Here is an 18,962-nt window from a genome sequence, read left to right as displayed (position 1 = left end):
GGGCAAATTACAACCCATAGCTTATGCCTCCAGGTCACTTTCGCGGGCGGAGCGCAGGTACGGAATGGTAGAGAAGGAGCCGCTCGCGTGCGTGTACGGTGTCAAAAAGATGCACCAATACCTTTTCAGGGCCAAGTTCGAGTTAGAAACCGACCACAAGCCCCTCACGTCCCTCCTATCCGAGAACAAAGCAATAAACGCCAACGCCTCGGCACGAATCCAACAGTGGGCACTCATGCTGGCGTTCTACGACTGTACCATAAGGCACAGACCAGGCACAGACAACTGTGCCGACGTGCTCAGCAGGCTACCCCTGGCGACCACGGAAGGGTCTGACGAACAGGACTGTGAGATAGTCATGGCAATCAATGCCTTTGAGTCCACAGGTTCGCCCATGACGGCTCGCCAAATCAGAGCCTGGACGGCCAGCGACACCACGTTATCCTTAGTAAAAAGATGTATCCTAACCGGTGACTGGGCAGAGGCTCGCGATGCCTGCCCCAAGGAATTAAAACCCTTTCACAGGCGCATGCATGAGCTATCACTACAAGCAGACTGCCTGATGTGGGGCAGCCGAGTTGTCATGCCTCTGCAAGGCAGAGAGGCATTTGTCCGGGAGCTCCACCGCGAGCACCCGGGGATCGTTCTCATGAAGGCCATAGCCAGATCCCACGTCTGGTGGCCTGGTATTGACACGGACTTGGAGCTCTGCCTCCGAAGGTGCACCATTTGTGCCCAACTAAGCAATGCCCCCAGGGAGGCTCCACTGAGCCCCTGGCCCACCAAACCGTGGTCGCAGGTGCACGTAGACTATGCGGGCCTATTCATGGGCAAAATGTTCCTCGTAGTTGTAGATGCATTTTCAAAGTGGATCGAAAGCACCATTTTCAACTCGAGCACAACCTCCACCACTGTGGAGAGCCTCGCAACCATGTTTGCAACGCACGGAATCCCTGACATATAAGTCAGTGACAATGGTCCATGCTTCACCTGCGCAGAATTCCAAGACTTTAGAATTGACCACGGCATAAATCACGTCAAGACGGCACCGTTCAAGCTGACCTCCAATGGCCAGGCGGAGAGAGCAGTGCAAATCATTAAACAAGGCATGCTTAAAATCCAAGGTCCCACGCTGCAGGGTCGCCTGTCGTGACTGCTATTGGCATACAGATCTCGTCCGCACTCACTGACTGGGATCCCCCCCCGCGCAACTGTTGATGAAAAGGACTTTAAAAACAAGGCTCTCATTAATCCTCCCGGACATGCATGAAATCATTGAGGCAAAGCGCCGTAAGCTGACTGAGTACCATGACAGAAATTCAAGGGGGAGATGGAATGAGATAGGGGACAAATTGTTTGTACTAAACTATGGCAGGGGTCCCAAATGGCTTGCAGGGACAGTAACGGGCAAGGAAGGAAACAGGCTGCTGGTAGTACAAATGGACAATGGCAAAACCTGCCGCAGGCATGTAGACCAAGTCAAAAGCAGATTTACCAACAGCACTGCGGAACCAGAGGCAGACTACAATGTGGAACTCGCACCACACCTGGTGGACAGACAGAGGGAACAACCTGAGGAAAGGGCAATCCCAACAGACAGCCCAGGCGAGTCAACAACAATCACACCAATCGAAACAGACAGCCCAGGCGAGATACCAGCAACCACACCCAAAGAAAAACAGACACCAAGGCAAACAACTGAACCACAACTCAGACGCTCCACGCGAGAGCGTGGACCACCTGAGAGACTGAACCTATAAAGACAATAAGATCTTGGGGGAGGGTGATGTCATGTTTCTTACATTATTATATATAACTGTATCCCAACATGCTATACATGACTCTAATAAGATATGACCTGTAACCACCAGCATACCTTATCACTGGGGGTGCACTTGCAAGAGACAGGTATATAAGTACAGGTCTCAGGCAAGTGCAGCATTCCAGAGCTATGAAATAAAAGGTGCAGGTCAGAGTGACCTTGACTTCACTACATGCCTCGTGTGAATCTGTACTGAGGGGACAGGACTTTACAAATGGCTAAACCAATTGTCCGCCATATCCATTCAAGTCTGCGTCCCTTGGACTTAAGGGTAAAGATCAGGGCTGTATGAGGGAGAACGGCCAGGGTGAGAGAGAGTAATTGTTTTAACAGGGACTAGGGCATCAAAGGTGGTGGTGAGGGTGTGATTGAGCTGATCAACAGCTGCAGAAATGTCATGTTGAGTGCACGACCTAAGGCTGGACAGTTGGGAATTGATAAATGCAGTTGTAAGAGAGTTAAGAGAGAGTTTTTTCCAGGAGCGGACATAGAAGGAGGTAGGTTTTGGTGGAAGGGGATGTGGGTGGAAAGCGATACGAGGAAGTGGTCAGAGATGGCCTTATCTGCGATTGACACGATGGGAGTAGCGAGGCCACGAGAGACGGCAAGGTCGATGGGCTGGCCATGAATATGGGTTGGGGAGTTTAAATGAAGGGAGAGATTAAGGGAGGGTAGGAGGCTAGTGAACTCAGAGGAGAGAGCAAGATGACTTGAAATGGAGGTTGAAATCACAGAGGATGAGAAATCGTTCGGTGCAGAGGCAGAGGGCGAGGGAGGAAATTAGTGAAGAAATATCAGTAATAAAGTTTTTATGGTACTTGGGTGGGCGGTAGAGAATGAGAATTTTAAATGAGAGGTGAGAGAAGTGGGATAGTGTGAGATGCTCAAAAGGAGGAGAAAATGCTGGAGTAGGGGGACAGACCAAGGTGTGATTTGCTCTTGAGAGCCACACCACCACCAGGGTGGTCTGAGCGGGGCAAGTGGAGGAAGATATAGCCAGGCGAGGAGGCTTTATTTAAGGGTAAGGTGTCATCGTCCCTCAACCAGGTTTCCGTCAGGGCCATGATGTCGATGCCATCACCCACTGTTATGTCCTAGGATGCTCTGATAATGATTCCACGAGGCAATGTGTTGTACTTGAACTGTAGTGACCTTAGTCCTTTATTTGATAACTCCAGAGTGAGGATCACACCTGGTGGCCTGCCTTTTATACTAGGCCAGGCACACCTGTACAGGTAACCTACATTTCTCCCACTGCTGTGCTCTCTGGTGGCACATCTTGTGATAGTACAAACAGTAGCCATGTAGGATACATGACACTCACGATAAGCTCATAGATGGGAAGTGCCTTGTTTGCAAGGAACCAGACATTCTGGAAGGAAATGTGGAGAGGGTCAGTGATGGCTGCCCCACTGCCAACATTCACAGGGTCAATGCTGGATGGTGGGGGCAGAGGGGGGAGTTGGACAGGGAGATTTGCAAGATTAGCCTCCAGTGGGTGCACTGGGTGGGTGGGTGGGTGGGAAGGTCAGCGAGAAATTAGAATGGGACAGTTGGGGTTGCTGCTCGTAAGGAGGCAGCGATGAGTGCCTCGATGGGCCCTTCGTAGGATGCTAAGAGAGGCACAGAGGAAAGCTATAGGTTTATCTAGGAGAGAGTCAAGCCTGGGATGGTGGCAGGAGAGTAGGAAGGCCGAAGTGTAATGAAGAATTGGGGTAGGGATTTGGAAGGGCAAAATATCCGAGAGAGGAGAGATGAAAGAAGGCAGGACAACAGGAGAAAATGGTCAGGAGGAATAAAAAGAAAAGGAACAGTGCACAACCTCCAGCTATATTGTATTATATGTTCCTCGAGCTTGCGTTGAGCTTCATTGGAAAAGTGTAGGAGACTGAGGACGGAGAGGTCAGAGTGGGAGTGGGGTGGAGAATTAAAGTGACAGATGAACAGAAGCTCAGGGTCACACTTGCGGACTGAACAGAGGTGCTCCGCAAAGCGGTCACCCAATCTACGCTTGGTCTCCCCAATGTAGAGGAGACCACATCATAAGCAGCGAATACAGTATACTAAATTGAAAGAAGTACAAGTAAATCACTTTCACCTGGAAGGAGTATTTGGGGCCCTGGATAGTGGGAAGGGAGGAGATAAAAGGGCAGGTGTTGCACCTCCTGCACTTGCACAAGAAAGGTACCGTGGGAAGGGGAGGGGGTGCTGGGGGGTGACTGCGGAGTGGGGCAGGGTGTCACGGAGGGAGTGGGTCTTCGGAATGCTGAGAGTGGAGGGGAGGGGAAAGATGTGATTGGCAGTGGGATCATGCTGGAGGTGGCGGAAATGGCGGAGGATGATCCGTTGAACGTGGAAGCTGGTGAGGTGAAAGGTGAGGACAAGGGGAACCCTGTCATGGTTCTGAGAGGGAGGGGAAGGGGTGAGAGCAGAGGTGTGGGAAATAGAATGGACACAGTCGAGGGCCATGTTAACCACGGCGGAGGGAAATCCTCTGTTGAGGAAAAACGAAGACATGTCAGAGGTACTAGTGTGAAAGGTGGCATTGTCAGAGCAGATGCGATGGAGACAGAGAAACTGGGAGAATGGAATGGAGTCCTTACAGGATGCAGGAAGGGAGGAAGTGTAGTCCAGGTAGCTGTGGGAATCAGTGGGCTTATAGTGGATACTGGTCAAAAGCCTGTCCCCAGAGATGGAGACAGAGAAGTCGAGGAAGGGAAGGGAAGAGTCAGAGATGGACCACGTGAAGGTGAGGGAAGGGTGAAAATTGGCTGCAAAATGAATTAAATTTAAGTTCAGGGCGAGAACAGGAAACAGCACTGATACAGTCATCAATGTACAGGAAAAAGAGGTGAGGGAGGGGACCCGAGTAGGATTGGAACACAGAATGTTCCACATATTCCACAAAAATCCATGCAGGTTCCCATAGCAATACCTTTAATTTGGAGGAAGTGAGTGGAGTTAAAGGAGGTTATTCAATGTGAGATTATTAATGGAGGTCATTATTCCACCATTCAGAACCTATCTTGACTAATGTTTTTCTAACTCCTGGCATTACTATTTCAATTCGGCCCATCATCCCTTTTATTGCCCTAATCTCTCCGCCTTCCAACCTATCACAGACCTTCCCTTTTGTTCTTTCTTTCCCTCCCCCTTTCAGTACTTGTTAAGAATCTGTTCTTTCCGAACACTCTCCAGTTCTGTCGAAGGGTCGTTGACCCGAAATGTTAACTCTGCTTTTTTTCCCACAGATGCTGCCTGACCCACTGAGATTTCCAGCATTTTCTCTTTCTACATTACTGTTCTGTGTTTGTTCTGAATTAGAATAAAGTAAAAACATATCGGCCCAGAAATCGCAGCCTCCCCGGGTCCATACGGAGTTTCTACGGACCCGGGAAGGCATCGGAAAAGCCAGTTTTCAGCACGCAATGCACATGCGCTGAAAACCAGCTTTTCCAATCTGTCAAGTTTCTGGCCTGACAGATCCTCCAGAGATCGAGAGCGAGGATATTTGCAAGGGCAAGATTGCGGGATTTACGCACATCTTGCCCAGCAAAGGTCGTCAAAACTCTTGCACCTGCTGAAAGCAGGCGCATAGCTCACTTTTACATGCATAAGAGTTTTAAAACATTTTAAAATAAAAAGTTATAAAAACACATTTTATTGTTAAAAACCCTCCCCACTACGGTAAGTTTATTTTAAAGCATAATTTTTAAAAAAATTGGAAAAAAAAATATTTTTTAAAGACATTAATAACTTTAATTTAAATTAATAAAATTATGTTGTGCATTTTTTTCTATCTTTTATTAGTGTTTTGGGGGAGTTTCTCATTCACAGTAATAGGAGTTTCAGACATACGAAATTCCTATTACTATGAATGAGAATATACTGCACCTGATTGGGTGCCCAGAGCCATGTGACTCCAGCTCCAGGTCTGCACACATCCTGACGTGCACGCGTTGCAATGTGCAGTCAGCAGAGGCCTCAGGACCAGGATCTCGTGTGGCCGCAGCAGCTTCAGGTAGGTGGGAATCTTTTTTATAAATACTATTCGAACGCCCACGGGAAGGAGAAACTGGAATTTCTGGGCCATCTATATTCTTACAATGTTATGAAAGTCTGTTCTCTTTTTAAGAATTCTGTCAACTGGTATTGATGTTTCTTTTATATAAAATTGTTAAAGGGATTCTGTATGAAGCCACTATTTTTAATATTTTATAGATGGATAACCCACATTTTACGTGCTACGACACACAAAGGGTCCGAAATTCAGGGTCCGGATAAGGCCCGTTACAGCCGGTTTGTGGCGGCCATGGGGCGGAATCCAATGGCCACCGCTTTACAGTCGACTGGCCGCCATGACCCATTTTTAGCGCAGGGGTTTTTGGGGCGGTGTCCACTTCCGCCCTAATCCTCGGCTTCCGCGGCGCTATGGGGCTTGCAGCAGTGATGACGCAATCAGAGTGCGCACCGCTGCCGCTCCGCTGGCTTCTATTTTCAGTACAAAAGGAACTGCTGATTTTGTAACAGTGTCCCAATCAGCTTTTTGAGTTGGTGCACTTTGTCGGGCTGCTAGAGACCGCCAGCGGAGGAGAAAGGGGGATGTGTTGGGATCAGGTTTTTTTTGGCGAACATTTCGCGAGATTCTTTGTAGGGATTTGCACAAACGACATTGGAATTCTGAGAACTTTTGCAGAGTTGGGAAAAGTTTTTCACTCTCATTGATTAGTTGTGGCCTGCAGGCCTCATTCTCTGCTCCATAGAGGCCTCCTAGTGAGGGTCCAGCCTGCAGACTTAATGGGTTCAGTGTTGACAGGGAAACGCCTTGTTCATATTGTGAGAGACAGAGAGGCACACAGGAGAAAGCGGCGCTGTCAGCAATGGGTGCAGAGGCAGCGGGTAAGGGAGGGAGGCAGCAGCCATGGCTGCACACATGGAGACGGGCCTGCAGATGACCACAGACCTCAACGTCGAGAGGCTGGCCAGGAGAGAGATGGCGTGAGGAGGTCGGTCAGGTACGCTGACCCCCTGCACCAGATAGTGGGTGAGGAGCCTTGCCAGCAGCAGCCTGCAGGGGCTCAGGAACATCAGCAGCAAGAGGGAGAAGGCACTCAGCCAGCTGCCATTGGAGGAGCCGAGCACAGACCTGTGGCAGTGAGCCCCTACTGTGCAAGGATGTACCGGTCAGTTTTCCTTCCTGGAGCTCAGTGATGAGCAATGTAAGTGAAGGCTGAGATTTAGGAAGGACATCCTGAGGGAGCTGAGCAATGTCCTGTGGCCAGATCTGAAGCCTCACACAAGGCTGAGGACAGCTCTCAGCATTGAGACAAAAGTGACCACAGCTCTCGATTTATGGTTCATTCCAGTCTGCAACTGCAGACATATCTAATATATCACAATTCTCCACCCATCGCTCCATCCAGCAGGTGATCAATGCTCTCTAAGAGAAGACTCCAATATATCTCCTTGCCAATGACCAGGGAGAAGCAAGTGGAGCAGCAGGCCAGAGTTGTATAGATTGCAGGGTTCCTCAGGGTGCAAGGGGCAATTGACTGCACACATGTTGGACTGAGGGCGCCACAATACCATCTAGAGATATTCATTAACAGAAAGGGATTCCATTCCATGACTATCCAGCTGGTGTGCGACCACCATCACAGAATCCTGGCAGTCGATGCCAGGTATCCACAATTCCTTCATCCTGCGCCAGAGCAGTGTACCCGCCACCTTCACCGGACCAAACCAGGATTGTGGATGGCTGCTTGGGGACAAGGGATATCCCCTGTCCACTTGGCTGCTGATTCCCCTTCGGAACCCCAGGACTGCGGCCGAGCCTGCATTCAACAAGGCTCATTCTGCCACCAGGTCCATCATTGAGCACTGCATTGGATCCTCAAACAGAGGTTCCGTTGCCTGGACCAGTTTCGTGGCGCTTTGCAACATTCGCCTGAATGGGTCTCCATCTTTGTGGTCATCTGCTGCACGCTGCATAACCTGGCTGTCATGAGGGGATAGCCGCTGGAGGTCGATCCACAAGTACTACCTCAGGAGGAGGTGCAGCAGGAGGAGGAGGAGGAGGAGGCGGTGGTGGAGGACCAGGATACATGTCGCCAGCTACCCAGGAGGTGTCATCGCCATGTTAACCCTGCAAGGGAAGTGCAGACCTGGCTGATTGCTGCTTGATTTAGATAATCGCATTCCCACATGACCCTTAAGCGTCTATTTTCCATGGCCATCCAAACGAGCGCCTTCATAGATAATTGCCCGCCCTCACATTATACACCTGCCCAGATATTGGTGCAAAAAAATATAAAGATTACATCATCAAAATTATTGCAAAAAGCACACACAACAATAAACAGTGCAAAAAAGTAACACCAAAAAATCATTTGCCGCACTTGTGCATTTCCTTATACCCCCTCTTGCGCGTGCCTATCATACTACTCCGCCTCAGTGTCTCCCCTGTGGCTGCCTCATGGGTCTAGGAAAGCTGCTGTGTTCCCTGTGTGGAAGCTGCAGATCCCTCGACCAACTTTGGCCCTGGAAGGACCGGTTGCAGACTGGGCAGCACCCTCCTGGGAGGGTTCAGTCTGGCTTGGCTCGGGTGACTGCATTCTTGGAGGCACTGGCGGTGTGACAGGTATGGGGCCAGGAGTGCTGCGAACTGGAGGGAGTGCATCATCTGTATCCTGGTCCGAGGAGCCTGAATCACTCACTGGGGGCAGCACAATACCACCACCACCAATCTGCGGGAGCTCAGGTCGATGCTGTGGTGCCACACCGGAAGGTCCCCCGTGGCTTGTGGTGGACCCAGCTGCCATGGCAACAGTGAGGTGTCAGGTGGCATCGACCTGAGACTGCATGAGAGCAACCAGCTTATCAAAGCCACCAGATATGACAGCACTTAGATGCTCGATCGACTCTTACTGACCTGCAGCCATCCTCTCGAAAGCAGTACTTATACGCTCGTTCCCTTGCGCCTGTGCCACAATGGCAGCTGCCACATCACCTGCGAGTTGCAGCCTCACATCTGGATCCGCACGATCTCTCTGGGAGTCCACTATCACCTGCACACTGGCAATGATGGGCTCCATGGAGTGCGCAGAGCTGTCAACAATGCGGGAGGTAGACTCCTCCACATTTCTCACCACTTCCGACAGTCTCTCCGGCACCCTTTCCAGTGCCCCCAACATCTGGGAATGCATGGCCTTCACCCTTCTTTCATAAGCCCCAACATCGATGAGCTTGTCCTCAGCAAAACTCCGGTGCGGACTCGTCCCCCCAGAGAGACGGCACCCGAGGTTGTCTAGCCCAGTCACCATGCTACAGCCCTCTACGCCCCAGTGCAACACCCAATGCAGACCCCTGTACTATCTGAACTAGATCAGACCACGCACTCCCAGTATCTGAACTGGCATGTGTGAGTGGAAGCAGTGATGTGGCGCTGCCAGCAGTGTCCTCCTCTTCCTCAGCGGTCAAGTCCCCAAACGATGGAGTGCGATCCAGGGTGTTAGAAAGGCTGGGGATCTCAATGTCCTCAATGCTGCCAGGATGTAACTGTTATGTATCCTACATGGCTACTGTTGGTACTATCACAAGGGGTGCCACCAGAGGGAACAGCAGTGGGAGACTTGTAGGTTACCTGTACAGGTGTGCCTAGCCTAATATAAAAGGCAGGCCACCAGGTGTGATCCTCACTCTGGAGTTAATAAATAAAGGACTAAGGTCACTACAGTTCAAGTACAACACATTGCCTTGTGGAGTCATTATTAGAGCATCCAACGACAACAATTGGCGACGAGATTACGGACTTTCATGCGAAAATGACTACCCTTGGTACGTTGCAGCAGTTTGCCGATGGTGATGATTGGGATGCCTTTGTGGAGAGGCTCGACCATTTCTTCACAGCAAACAACCTGGTAGGAGACGACCCGGCCACACTGGCTGATAAGCGCAGAGCTATCCTGCTAACCAGTTGTGGGCCCACCGTCTATGGCCTTGTCAGGGACTTGCTGGCACCAGCGAAGACAACGACCAAGACGTACCAGGAGCTCGTAACATTGATCCATGAGCAACTCAAGCCCAAGGAGAGCATCCTCACAGCCAGATACCGGTTCTACACCCACCGACGGCCCGAAGGCCAGGAAATCGCAAAATACACTGCAGACCTCCGGAGGCTGGTGGCACCGTGTGATTTCGGCAACCACCTCAACGAAGCGCTGCGGGACATTTTTGTCATTGGAATCGGCCATGAGGGCCTTCTTCATAAGCTACTGTCGGCGGATACCACAGTCACACTGCAGAAGGCCTTCGCTGTGAGTCAGGCATTCACGACCTCGACCTGCGGTTCGAGGCAGATGACTCACCCTCAGGACTCAAACCCGGGCAAGTACTGTGCACAGAGTGGTGCCTTTTAGAGACTGGACTATAGAACGCGAACCCTCTCAGGGGAGAGAAAACAGGCCCCCCGAGTCCCTTAACTCAGAGTCCATCGAGGGGGGCTAATTGAGTAGCTCCATGCTGGCGTTGTGGAGGGACTCACAGGGCTCACCAGTGTCACTTTAAAGACTATGTATGCAAGGGCTGCAGCACAAAGAGCCACCTCCAGCGAATGTGTAAGAGAAATATGACTCACTGTGTTGATGAAGAGTCTGCAGATGGCCATGAATCCAGCGCGGATTATGAAACAATAGGCAGAGAGGCAGCTCAGCCCCACGATGAGGTATATAGCATGTTTACCTGCACCACTGAGTGTTCCCCATCAAGGATGGAAGTCGACATAGATGGCGTTCCAATCTTCATGGAAGTGGACACGGGGGCGAGCCAGTCAGTAATGAATTAAGAAGCCTTTGAGAGGCTATGGGACGATCAAGCTGAACGATCCAAGTTGGTCCCGGTTCAGGCAAAGCTGCGCACCTACACCGATGAACTTATCCCAGTCGTTGGTAGTGCGAATGTAATGGTACTCAATGATGGCACGGTGCACAAGTTACCTCTGTGGATTGTTGCAGATGATGGACCAACGCTGGAGAAGATCCATTAGAAGTGGGAAGATTTCACCCCTCCAGCAATTGATGTCCTCCATGTTCGGAGGGACAGCAATCTCTCACTTGAGAGTGGACCCGGCATCAGAGAGCAGACCAGCACAGCACCCGAGGCACAGACCGCTCAGCACAACTGCGTGGAGACGATCCATCTGAGACGACCCGAACGCATCTTCCAGGCTCCAGTGGCAGGACTCCGGAGGAAAAAAATCGGATCCAAGGGCGACTTCCCAGCTTCGGTGGCAGAACCCGGGGAGAAGAGGATCACCACAGTCCATATCGTGGATGGAGGAAAGATGGCGCCCAAACCACGAGGTGAGGCGCTGAAGAAAAAGATGGCCGTGGCCAGACCATGAGGTGCAGCGCTGATGGAGCAACATGTGGCACAAAACGGAGAAGAGGATTGGGGCAAAGAAAGCAAGGCTCTTTTAAAGGAGGCCTGCAACCCACCACACTTAAAGGGACAGTTCCACACACTCAAGCGATGTAGTAGCAACTGTAAGTTAGAGATAAAATGTGTAACTGATGATCAGAGTTGTGTACATGCAATAAGCGAGGAAAAGTCGCACGATCGTGATCGGAGCTACAGAGCATCCACAATAAGTAATGAAAAGCTGTGCGATGTAGGATTTCAACTGCATGCAGCCAATACACACGAGCTGCAGAGCAAGCGATCTCAGGAGGGCAATGGCACCGATATCGATACCCTGCCCCTGATCGGCTCCATCTCTCAGGCACCCAATGGCACCAACCGTCACGAGTATGAAAGAGCAAACTGTGCTAAGGCGCAGCCCCCAGACTCCATCGCTACCAAGGCCATACCCAGAAACGAAGGGTCACCCTCGACAGTCTTCCCAAAGGGGACCAGGACCAGCCAGGATCCCAAACCAAAACGCCCAGACTAGCGAGTCAGCAGTTCCCTGTACACTGTTAGATGACAGCCCCTCAGGGAGCAGCAGTGACCCAGGGCGCAAAGAAAGGACAGGGAGGTCACAGACATCTGTGAACCTGCCCGACGCTAGGAACTACAGCAATAGCCCCAAGAGCAGGCAACTCGAGCCAACTGGGTTCCCACTGCCAGCCCGGGGCACAGCACCGCTACCAGACTGCTTGGACTCCATCCAACAGTTCTGGAACTAGCTTGTCCTTACGCACTGGTCACCGATCACCAGCACGCATCGATAATGTATCTCACCAGTCTAGCGTACCGGTCTCACAACTAAACCATAAAGGAATGCAAACTTGTCTTCCTGAACTTGAATGTATATGAACGCACTGAGCCTCCGGCATAACCTATATGTGGGAGGGGGAGAATGGAGTGGTCAGGGACACACACAAACAGCAACCACCAGCACTCTACTGCACCAACTACTCACCCAAGATTGAAATGACCCGCCAAGGGTCAACCAGATAGAGCTAAGCCCAGAGCACAGTGAATGCAGAGGCGATTTGCTTGGGGGAAGAGTGGTGTCATTTATTCTGCATGGCTACTGTTGGTACTATCACAAGGGGTGCCACCAGAGGGCACAGCAGTGGGAGATTTGTAGGTTACCTGTACAGGTGTACCTGGCCTAGTATAAAAGGCAGGCCACCAGGTGTGATCCTCACTCTGGAGTTAACAAATAAAGAACTAAGGTAACTACAGTTCAAGTACAACACATTGCCTCGTGGAATCATTATTAGAGCATCCAGTAGCTGTCTCTCATTGTCCTCAAGGGCTCTTCCACGCCTCACGTCAATGTCTCAGGAGGATCCTCTCCCTTGCCTCGGCTGCCACTCGGCCTCTCACCTGATAGGGGATTGATGCATGGAGAATGCAACTCGCACACTTTCAGAAGGAAAGGCAAAGTAGGTGCTGGCGCTTTCAGGGAGAGATAGCATTTAAGGAAGGCCTCACTTACCCATGCTGCCCAAATCGGTATAACCAGTACCAGAGGCCATGGGGGTGGGGTGGCGCATCTGCAAGAATAAATGGGAGAAGGGCTGCAGTGAGGGGAATGTGGTGAATTGACACATGGAGGCTGCAACTAGCAGACTTAGAGGGAAAGGCACAGTAGGTGCTGGAGCATTCAGGGAGAGATGTCTGCCTATGAGCACCTCAACCCTCTCCTCCAAGGATGTGAGGATTTGGAGCTGGGACTCGCCACCACCAGTCCTCCTTTGCTCCATTCTATTATGAGCAACTTTGGCTTGCAAAACAAAGAATGGTTGAGTACCACTGTGATGATGCATCAGAAATTAGTGCACAAGTGTATGTCCCTGACATGCAGCTGTAACTGAGATGAAAGGGAGCCTCCATTGCGAGAACACACATATTACATATATATATATATATGTAAAGGCCTCAATGATGAAATGCTGCTTCAGTGACTATACAATGAAAGTGGGAATTAAGAGAAGGATGAAGGAGAGGCTCGTAGATGAAAGGTCAGAGTTGGTGGAACAGGTACTCACTTTCATCAAACGGATGATGTAATTCGTCCTTTTCCAACATTGGGTCACTGTCCGAACATGGATGTAGGTCCCCGAGACATCCACAGCAATTTCCCTCCAGGCATTAGTAAATACTTTGCGAGTGGGTCTCCCTGCGTCTGGGTACAAGACTCGCTTCCTTCCCTCAACAGCCTGCATTAGGGTCTCCAGCTCCACGTGCGAGAAGTGAGTTGGCCTCCTTGGTACAGCAGCACCACCCATGGCCTTCACTGCCAGGTCTTCCCTCCTTAGGTCCTAGCTGCAAACCCTGGCCTTTAAGAAGGTCAGGGAGCAGTTGGCTCGTTTGCTGCAAATCACCAGAAGGGTGAATTTCCCAGTGGTAATTGTGCTCTAATGGACCCACCCACACCGCTGCAAACTCCTGATTCCTGCCAGTCATTATTGCTGGTCGCCATTTTTTGAAAAAAAAAAAAATCGGTGAAAATCGATCCAATGTCCGCGGTAATCATAGTGGCGGTAATGGCAGCAGGTTTCTGCCGGGCCTGAATTTCGGCCCCAAAGGGTTTTCCATTGAAATTAAAAGACATATGTGCAATGTAATTAAATAAATTAATGAATTTACTTACAGCAAAGTCACATTTACTGAAACCTCTGGCACATAGCGTAGGTTCACGTCTACACAGTCCACTTCTGTTCCCTGACAGTCACACTTCTGTGGGTAGTGCTGAAGTACTGTAAAACAAGTACGTATCATATCTGATCATATGCAAAAGAGCTCTCAATAACTATTGTACAGTTTCTTCTCGGTATTCTAATATTAAGACCTAAAAAGGTCTAAGCTGACTAGAGTTTGGATATACAGTCTGGTCCAATTTAAACTAAAAACTTACCAGTGGGAGTGATTTTCGCCTGCCTACTGCCCTCTCCACACTGAAAGTCAGGGCATTCAGCAATTAAAAGAAAAATAAACACCCACCAATTGGTCTCCTAAAGGCCGACCTGACTTGATTTTCCAGCAGACCTAGAAATGGGCAGCCAGAGCTCCCACTTAAAACAGGCAGTAGTTTTATTTAATATTTAAAATTCTCATCCTCGTGTTCCAATCCCTCCATGGCCTCACCCCTCCAACCTCAACCCTTCTGCATTCCTCTTGTTATGTATCTGTAAAGCATGCACTCACATGTTCCGCCACCAGGGAGCTCATCCCCTGAAGTCCCAAGGGATCCCAGCATCCCTTGGGAGCACTGTATATAAGCCGGCCCCTTACGCCTGTTCCTCACTCTGGAGTGTCTTATTAAAGACTGTGGTCACTGTTACTTGAACCTCCCTGTGTGCAGCCTCATCTATGTTAGGAACACAATAACTGGCAACGAGAATACGAATCCAACGCAAAAATGCAGCAAACTGGGGGCATCCTGGAGAAGTTCTCGGAGGGTGAGGACTGGGAAGCCTATGTCGAACGGCGAGACCAGTACTTTGTTGCCAACGAGCTGGACGGAGAAGTAAGCGCTGCAAAAAGGAGAGCGGTCCTCCTCACAGTCTGCGGGGCAATGACCTATAGCCTCATGAAGAATCTTCTGGCTCTGGTGAAACCCACAGATAAGTTGTATGAGGAGCTTTGTACACTGGTTCGGGAGCATTTTAACCCGAGGGAGAATGTGCTGATGGCGAGGTATCGGTTCTACACGTGCCAGCGATCTGAAGGTCAGGAAGTGGTGAGCTACGTCGCCGAGCTAAGGCGACTTGCAGGACAATGTGAGTTTGATGGCTACCTGGAGCAGATGCTCAGAGACTTTTTTGTACTGAGCATTGGCCACGAGACCATCCTGCGAAAACATTTGACTGTAGAGACACCGACCCTCAGTAAGGCCATTGCGATAGCACAGGCGTTTATGTCCACCAGCGATAACACCAAACAAATCTCTCAGCACACAAATGCTAGCAATGTTCATAAATTAACTGGAACTGTGTTTGTGAGCAGAAATGTACAGGGCAGAAACCATGAGTCTGCAACTGACAGCAGGCCTCAGGTGACCCAGATCACTGAGAGTCTGCAACAAAGGATGAATGCAAGGCAATTCACACCTTGTTGACGTTGTGGAGGCTTCCATTCGCCCTATTCATGCCGCTTCGAAGGTATTTTTGCAAGAGCTGTGGAACAATAGGGCACCTCCAACGAGCTTGCAAATGAGCTTCAAGTTCTGTAAAACCTGCTAACCACACGTGGCAGAGGAAGACCGGTCCATGGTGGATCAAAGCAATTTTGAGCCTCAGAGAGAGGAGGCAGATGTGGAACTACATGGGTGCACACATTTTCGATGAAATGTCCACCTATAATGCCAAACGTAAAATTGAATGGCTTACCTGTAGCCATGGAACTGGACACTGGCGCTAGCCAATCCATCATGAGTAAAAAAATGTTTGAGACTGTGGTGCAACAAGGCATTCAGACCAGCCCTGAGCCCCATCCACACGAAACTGAGAACATACACCAAAGAGCTTATCACTGTCCTGGGCAGCGCCATGGTCAAGGTCACCTACGAGGGCACGGTGCATGAACTGCCACTCTGGATTGTCCTGGGCGATGGCCCCACACTGCTTGGAAGGAGCTGGCTGGGCAAAGTCTGCTGGAACTGGGATGACATCCGAGCGCAATCACATGTCGATGAGGCCTCATGTACCCAGGTTCTTAACAAATTTCCTTCCCTTTTTGAGCCAGGAATTGGAAACTTTTCCGGGGCGAAGGTGTGGATCCACTTGGTCCCAGAGGCACGACCCATTCACCACAAGGCGCGAGCAGTACCTCATATGATGAGGGAGAGAGTGGAAATCGAGCTGGACAGGCTGCAACGCGAGGGCATCATCTCCCCAGTGGAATTCAGCGAGTGGGCCAGCCCGATTGTTCCAGTACTCAAAAGTGATGGCACGGTCAGGATTTGCGGCGATTATAAAGTTACTATTAATCGTTTCTCGCTACAGGACCAATACCCGCTACCTAAGGCAGATGACCTATTTGCTGGCAGGAGGCAAGACGTTCACCAAGCTCGACCTGACTTCGGCCTACATGACACAGGAGCTGGAGGAATCTTCGAAGGGCCTCACCTGCATCAACACGCACAAGGGACTGTTCATCTACAACAGATGCCCGTTTGGAATTCGATCGGCTGCAGCGACCTTCCAGAGAAACATGGAGAGCCTACTCAAGTCGGCACGACACACGATAGTTTTTCAGGACGACATATTGGTCACGGGTCGGGACACCGTTGAGCACCTACAAAACATGGAGGAAGTCCTCCAGCGACTGGATCGTGTAGGGCTGTGGCTGAAGAGGTTGAAATGCGTCTTCATGGCAACAGAAGTGGAGTTTTTGGGGAGAAAGATCGCGGCGGACGGCATTCGGCCCACAGACGCCAAGACAGAGGCTATCAGGAACGCGCCCAGGCCACAGAACGTCACGGAGCGGTGGTCATTCCTGGGACTCCTCAACTATTTTGGTAACTTCCTACCGGGGTTAAGCAGCCTTTTAGAGCCCCTACATGTGTTATTGCGCAAAGGTGAGAACTGGGTATGGGGAATAAAATGATGTAATTGCTTTTGAGAAAGCCAGAAACATTTTATGCTCCAACAAGCTGCTTGTATTGTATAACCCGTGTAAAAGACTTGTGCTAGCATGTGATGCATCGTCGTACGGAGTCGGGTGTGTAATACAACAAGCTAACGTTGCGGGGAAGTTGCAACCTGTCGCCTGTGCTTCCAGGAGCTTGTCTAAGGCCGAGAGGGCCTACAGCATGATTGAGAAAGAGGCATTAGCGTGTGTGTTCGGGGTAAAGAAAATGCATCAATACCTGTTTGGCCTCAAATTTGAGCCGGAAACCGATCACAAGCCCCTCATATCCCTGTTCACTGAAAACAAGGGGATAAATACTAATGCCTCAGTCCGCATACAAAGGTGGGCACTCGCGCTATCAGCGCATAACTATACCATCCGCCACAGGGCAGGCACCGAGAACTGTGCGGATGCTCAGTTGGCTACCTTTGCCCAATACGGGGGTGGAAACGGCACAGCCTGCAAACTTGTTGATGGTGGCGCAGCCTGCAGACTTGTTGATGGTCATGGAAGCATTTGAAAATGATAAATCACCTGTCACGGCTCGCCAGATTAGGACTTGGACCAGTCAAGATCCTCCGCTATCCCTAGTAAAAAATTGTGTATTGCATGGGAGCTGGGCCAGCATCCCCATTGAAATGCAAGAGCCAATCAAGCCGTTCCAGTGGCGAAAGGACGAGCTGTCCATTCAGGCAGACTGCCTGTTGTGGGGTAACCATGTAGTGCTACCAAAAAAGGGCAGGGAGACGTTCATCTCAGATCGCCACAGCACACACCCGGGTATAGTAACGATGAAAGCGATAGCCAGATCCCATGTGTGGTGGCCCGGTATCGACTCTGACTTAGAGTCCTGTGTACAGCAATGCAGCGTATGTGCTCAGTTGAGCAACGTGCCCAGAGATGCACCACTAAGTTTGTGGTCCTGGCCCTTCAGACCATGATCGAGGATCCATGTCGACTATGCGGGCCCGTTTCTCGGTAAAATGTTCCTGGTGGTGGTGGATGCTTTTTCAAAATGGATTGAATGTGAAATAATGTCGGGAAGCACCGCCACCGCCACCATTGAAAGCCTGAGGGCCATGTTTGCCATCCACAGCCTGCCTGACATACTGGTCAGTGACAACGGGCCATGTTTCACCAGTGCCAAATTTAAAGAATTCATGACCCGCAATGGGATCAAACGTGTCACCTCGGCCCCGTTTAAATCAGCCTCCAATGGCCAGGCAGAGCGGGCAGTATAAACCATCAAACAGAGCCTTAAACGAGTCACAGAAGGCTCACTCCAAACCCGCCTGTCCCGAGTACTGCTCAGCTACCGCACGAGACCCCACTCGCTCACGAGGGTGCCCCTCCGGCTGAACTACTCATGAAAAGGACACTTAAAACCAGACTCTCGCTAGTTCACCCCAACCTGCATGATCAGGTAGAGAGCAGGCATCAGCAACAAAGTGTAAACGATGGTCGCACCACTGTGTCACGGGAAAGTGATCTGAATGACCCTGTGTATGTGATAAACTATGGACATGGTCCCAAGTGGATCGCGGGCACGGTGATAGCTAAAGAAGGGAATAGGGTGTTTGTAGTCAAACTAGACAATGGACAAATTTGCAGAAAGCACCTGGACCAAACAAGGCTGCGGTTCACATTCTACCGTGAACAACCCACAGCAGGCACCACCTTTTTCGAGCCTACAACACACACCCAAAGGATCGACACCACGCCAGACCAGGAAATCGAACCCATCACGCCCAACAGCCCAGCAAGGTCAGGCTCACCGAGCAGCCCTGCAGGGCCAACAACACGCCAGTGCAGCGAGGGCACAGCCAACACACCAGAACAGACATTTGTACCGAGGCGGTCCACCAAGGAAAGAAAGGCTCCCGACCGCATCACCTTATAAATAGTTTTCTCTTCGACTTTGTGGGGGGAGGAAGTGATATTGTGTATCTGTAAAGCATGCACTCCTATGTTCTGCCACCAGGGAGCTCATTCACTGAAGTCCCAAGGGATCCCAGCATCCCTTGGGAGCACTATATATAAGCCGGCCCCTAAGGCC

At 50.6% G+C, this 18,962-nt stretch overlaps 1 protein-coding gene across 2 annotated transcripts in view; it reads right to left on the bottom strand.

Moving 5' to 3' along the window:
- LOC139274850 (relaxin receptor 2-like) overlaps positions 1–18,962 on the bottom strand; it is a 294,506-nt gene that overhangs the window by 189,367 nt on the left and 86,177 nt on the right. For both annotated transcript variants that reach the window (XM_070891552.1, XM_070891551.1), the window contains exon 4: positions 13,926–14,031. In XM_070891552.1, the coding sequence (XP_070747653.1) occupies positions 13,926–14,031 (106 nt within the window). The remainder of the gene's footprint in view (positions 1–13,925; positions 14,032–18,962) is intronic.

This window comes from Pristiophorus japonicus, chromosome 10, assembly GCF_044704955.1.
Source record: "Pristiophorus japonicus isolate sPriJap1 chromosome 10, sPriJap1.hap1, whole genome shotgun sequence".
Taxonomy (NCBI): Eukaryota; Metazoa; Chordata; class Chondrichthyes; family Pristiophoridae; genus Pristiophorus; species Pristiophorus japonicus.
This window is presented reverse-complemented; position numbering and strand designations above follow the sequence as displayed.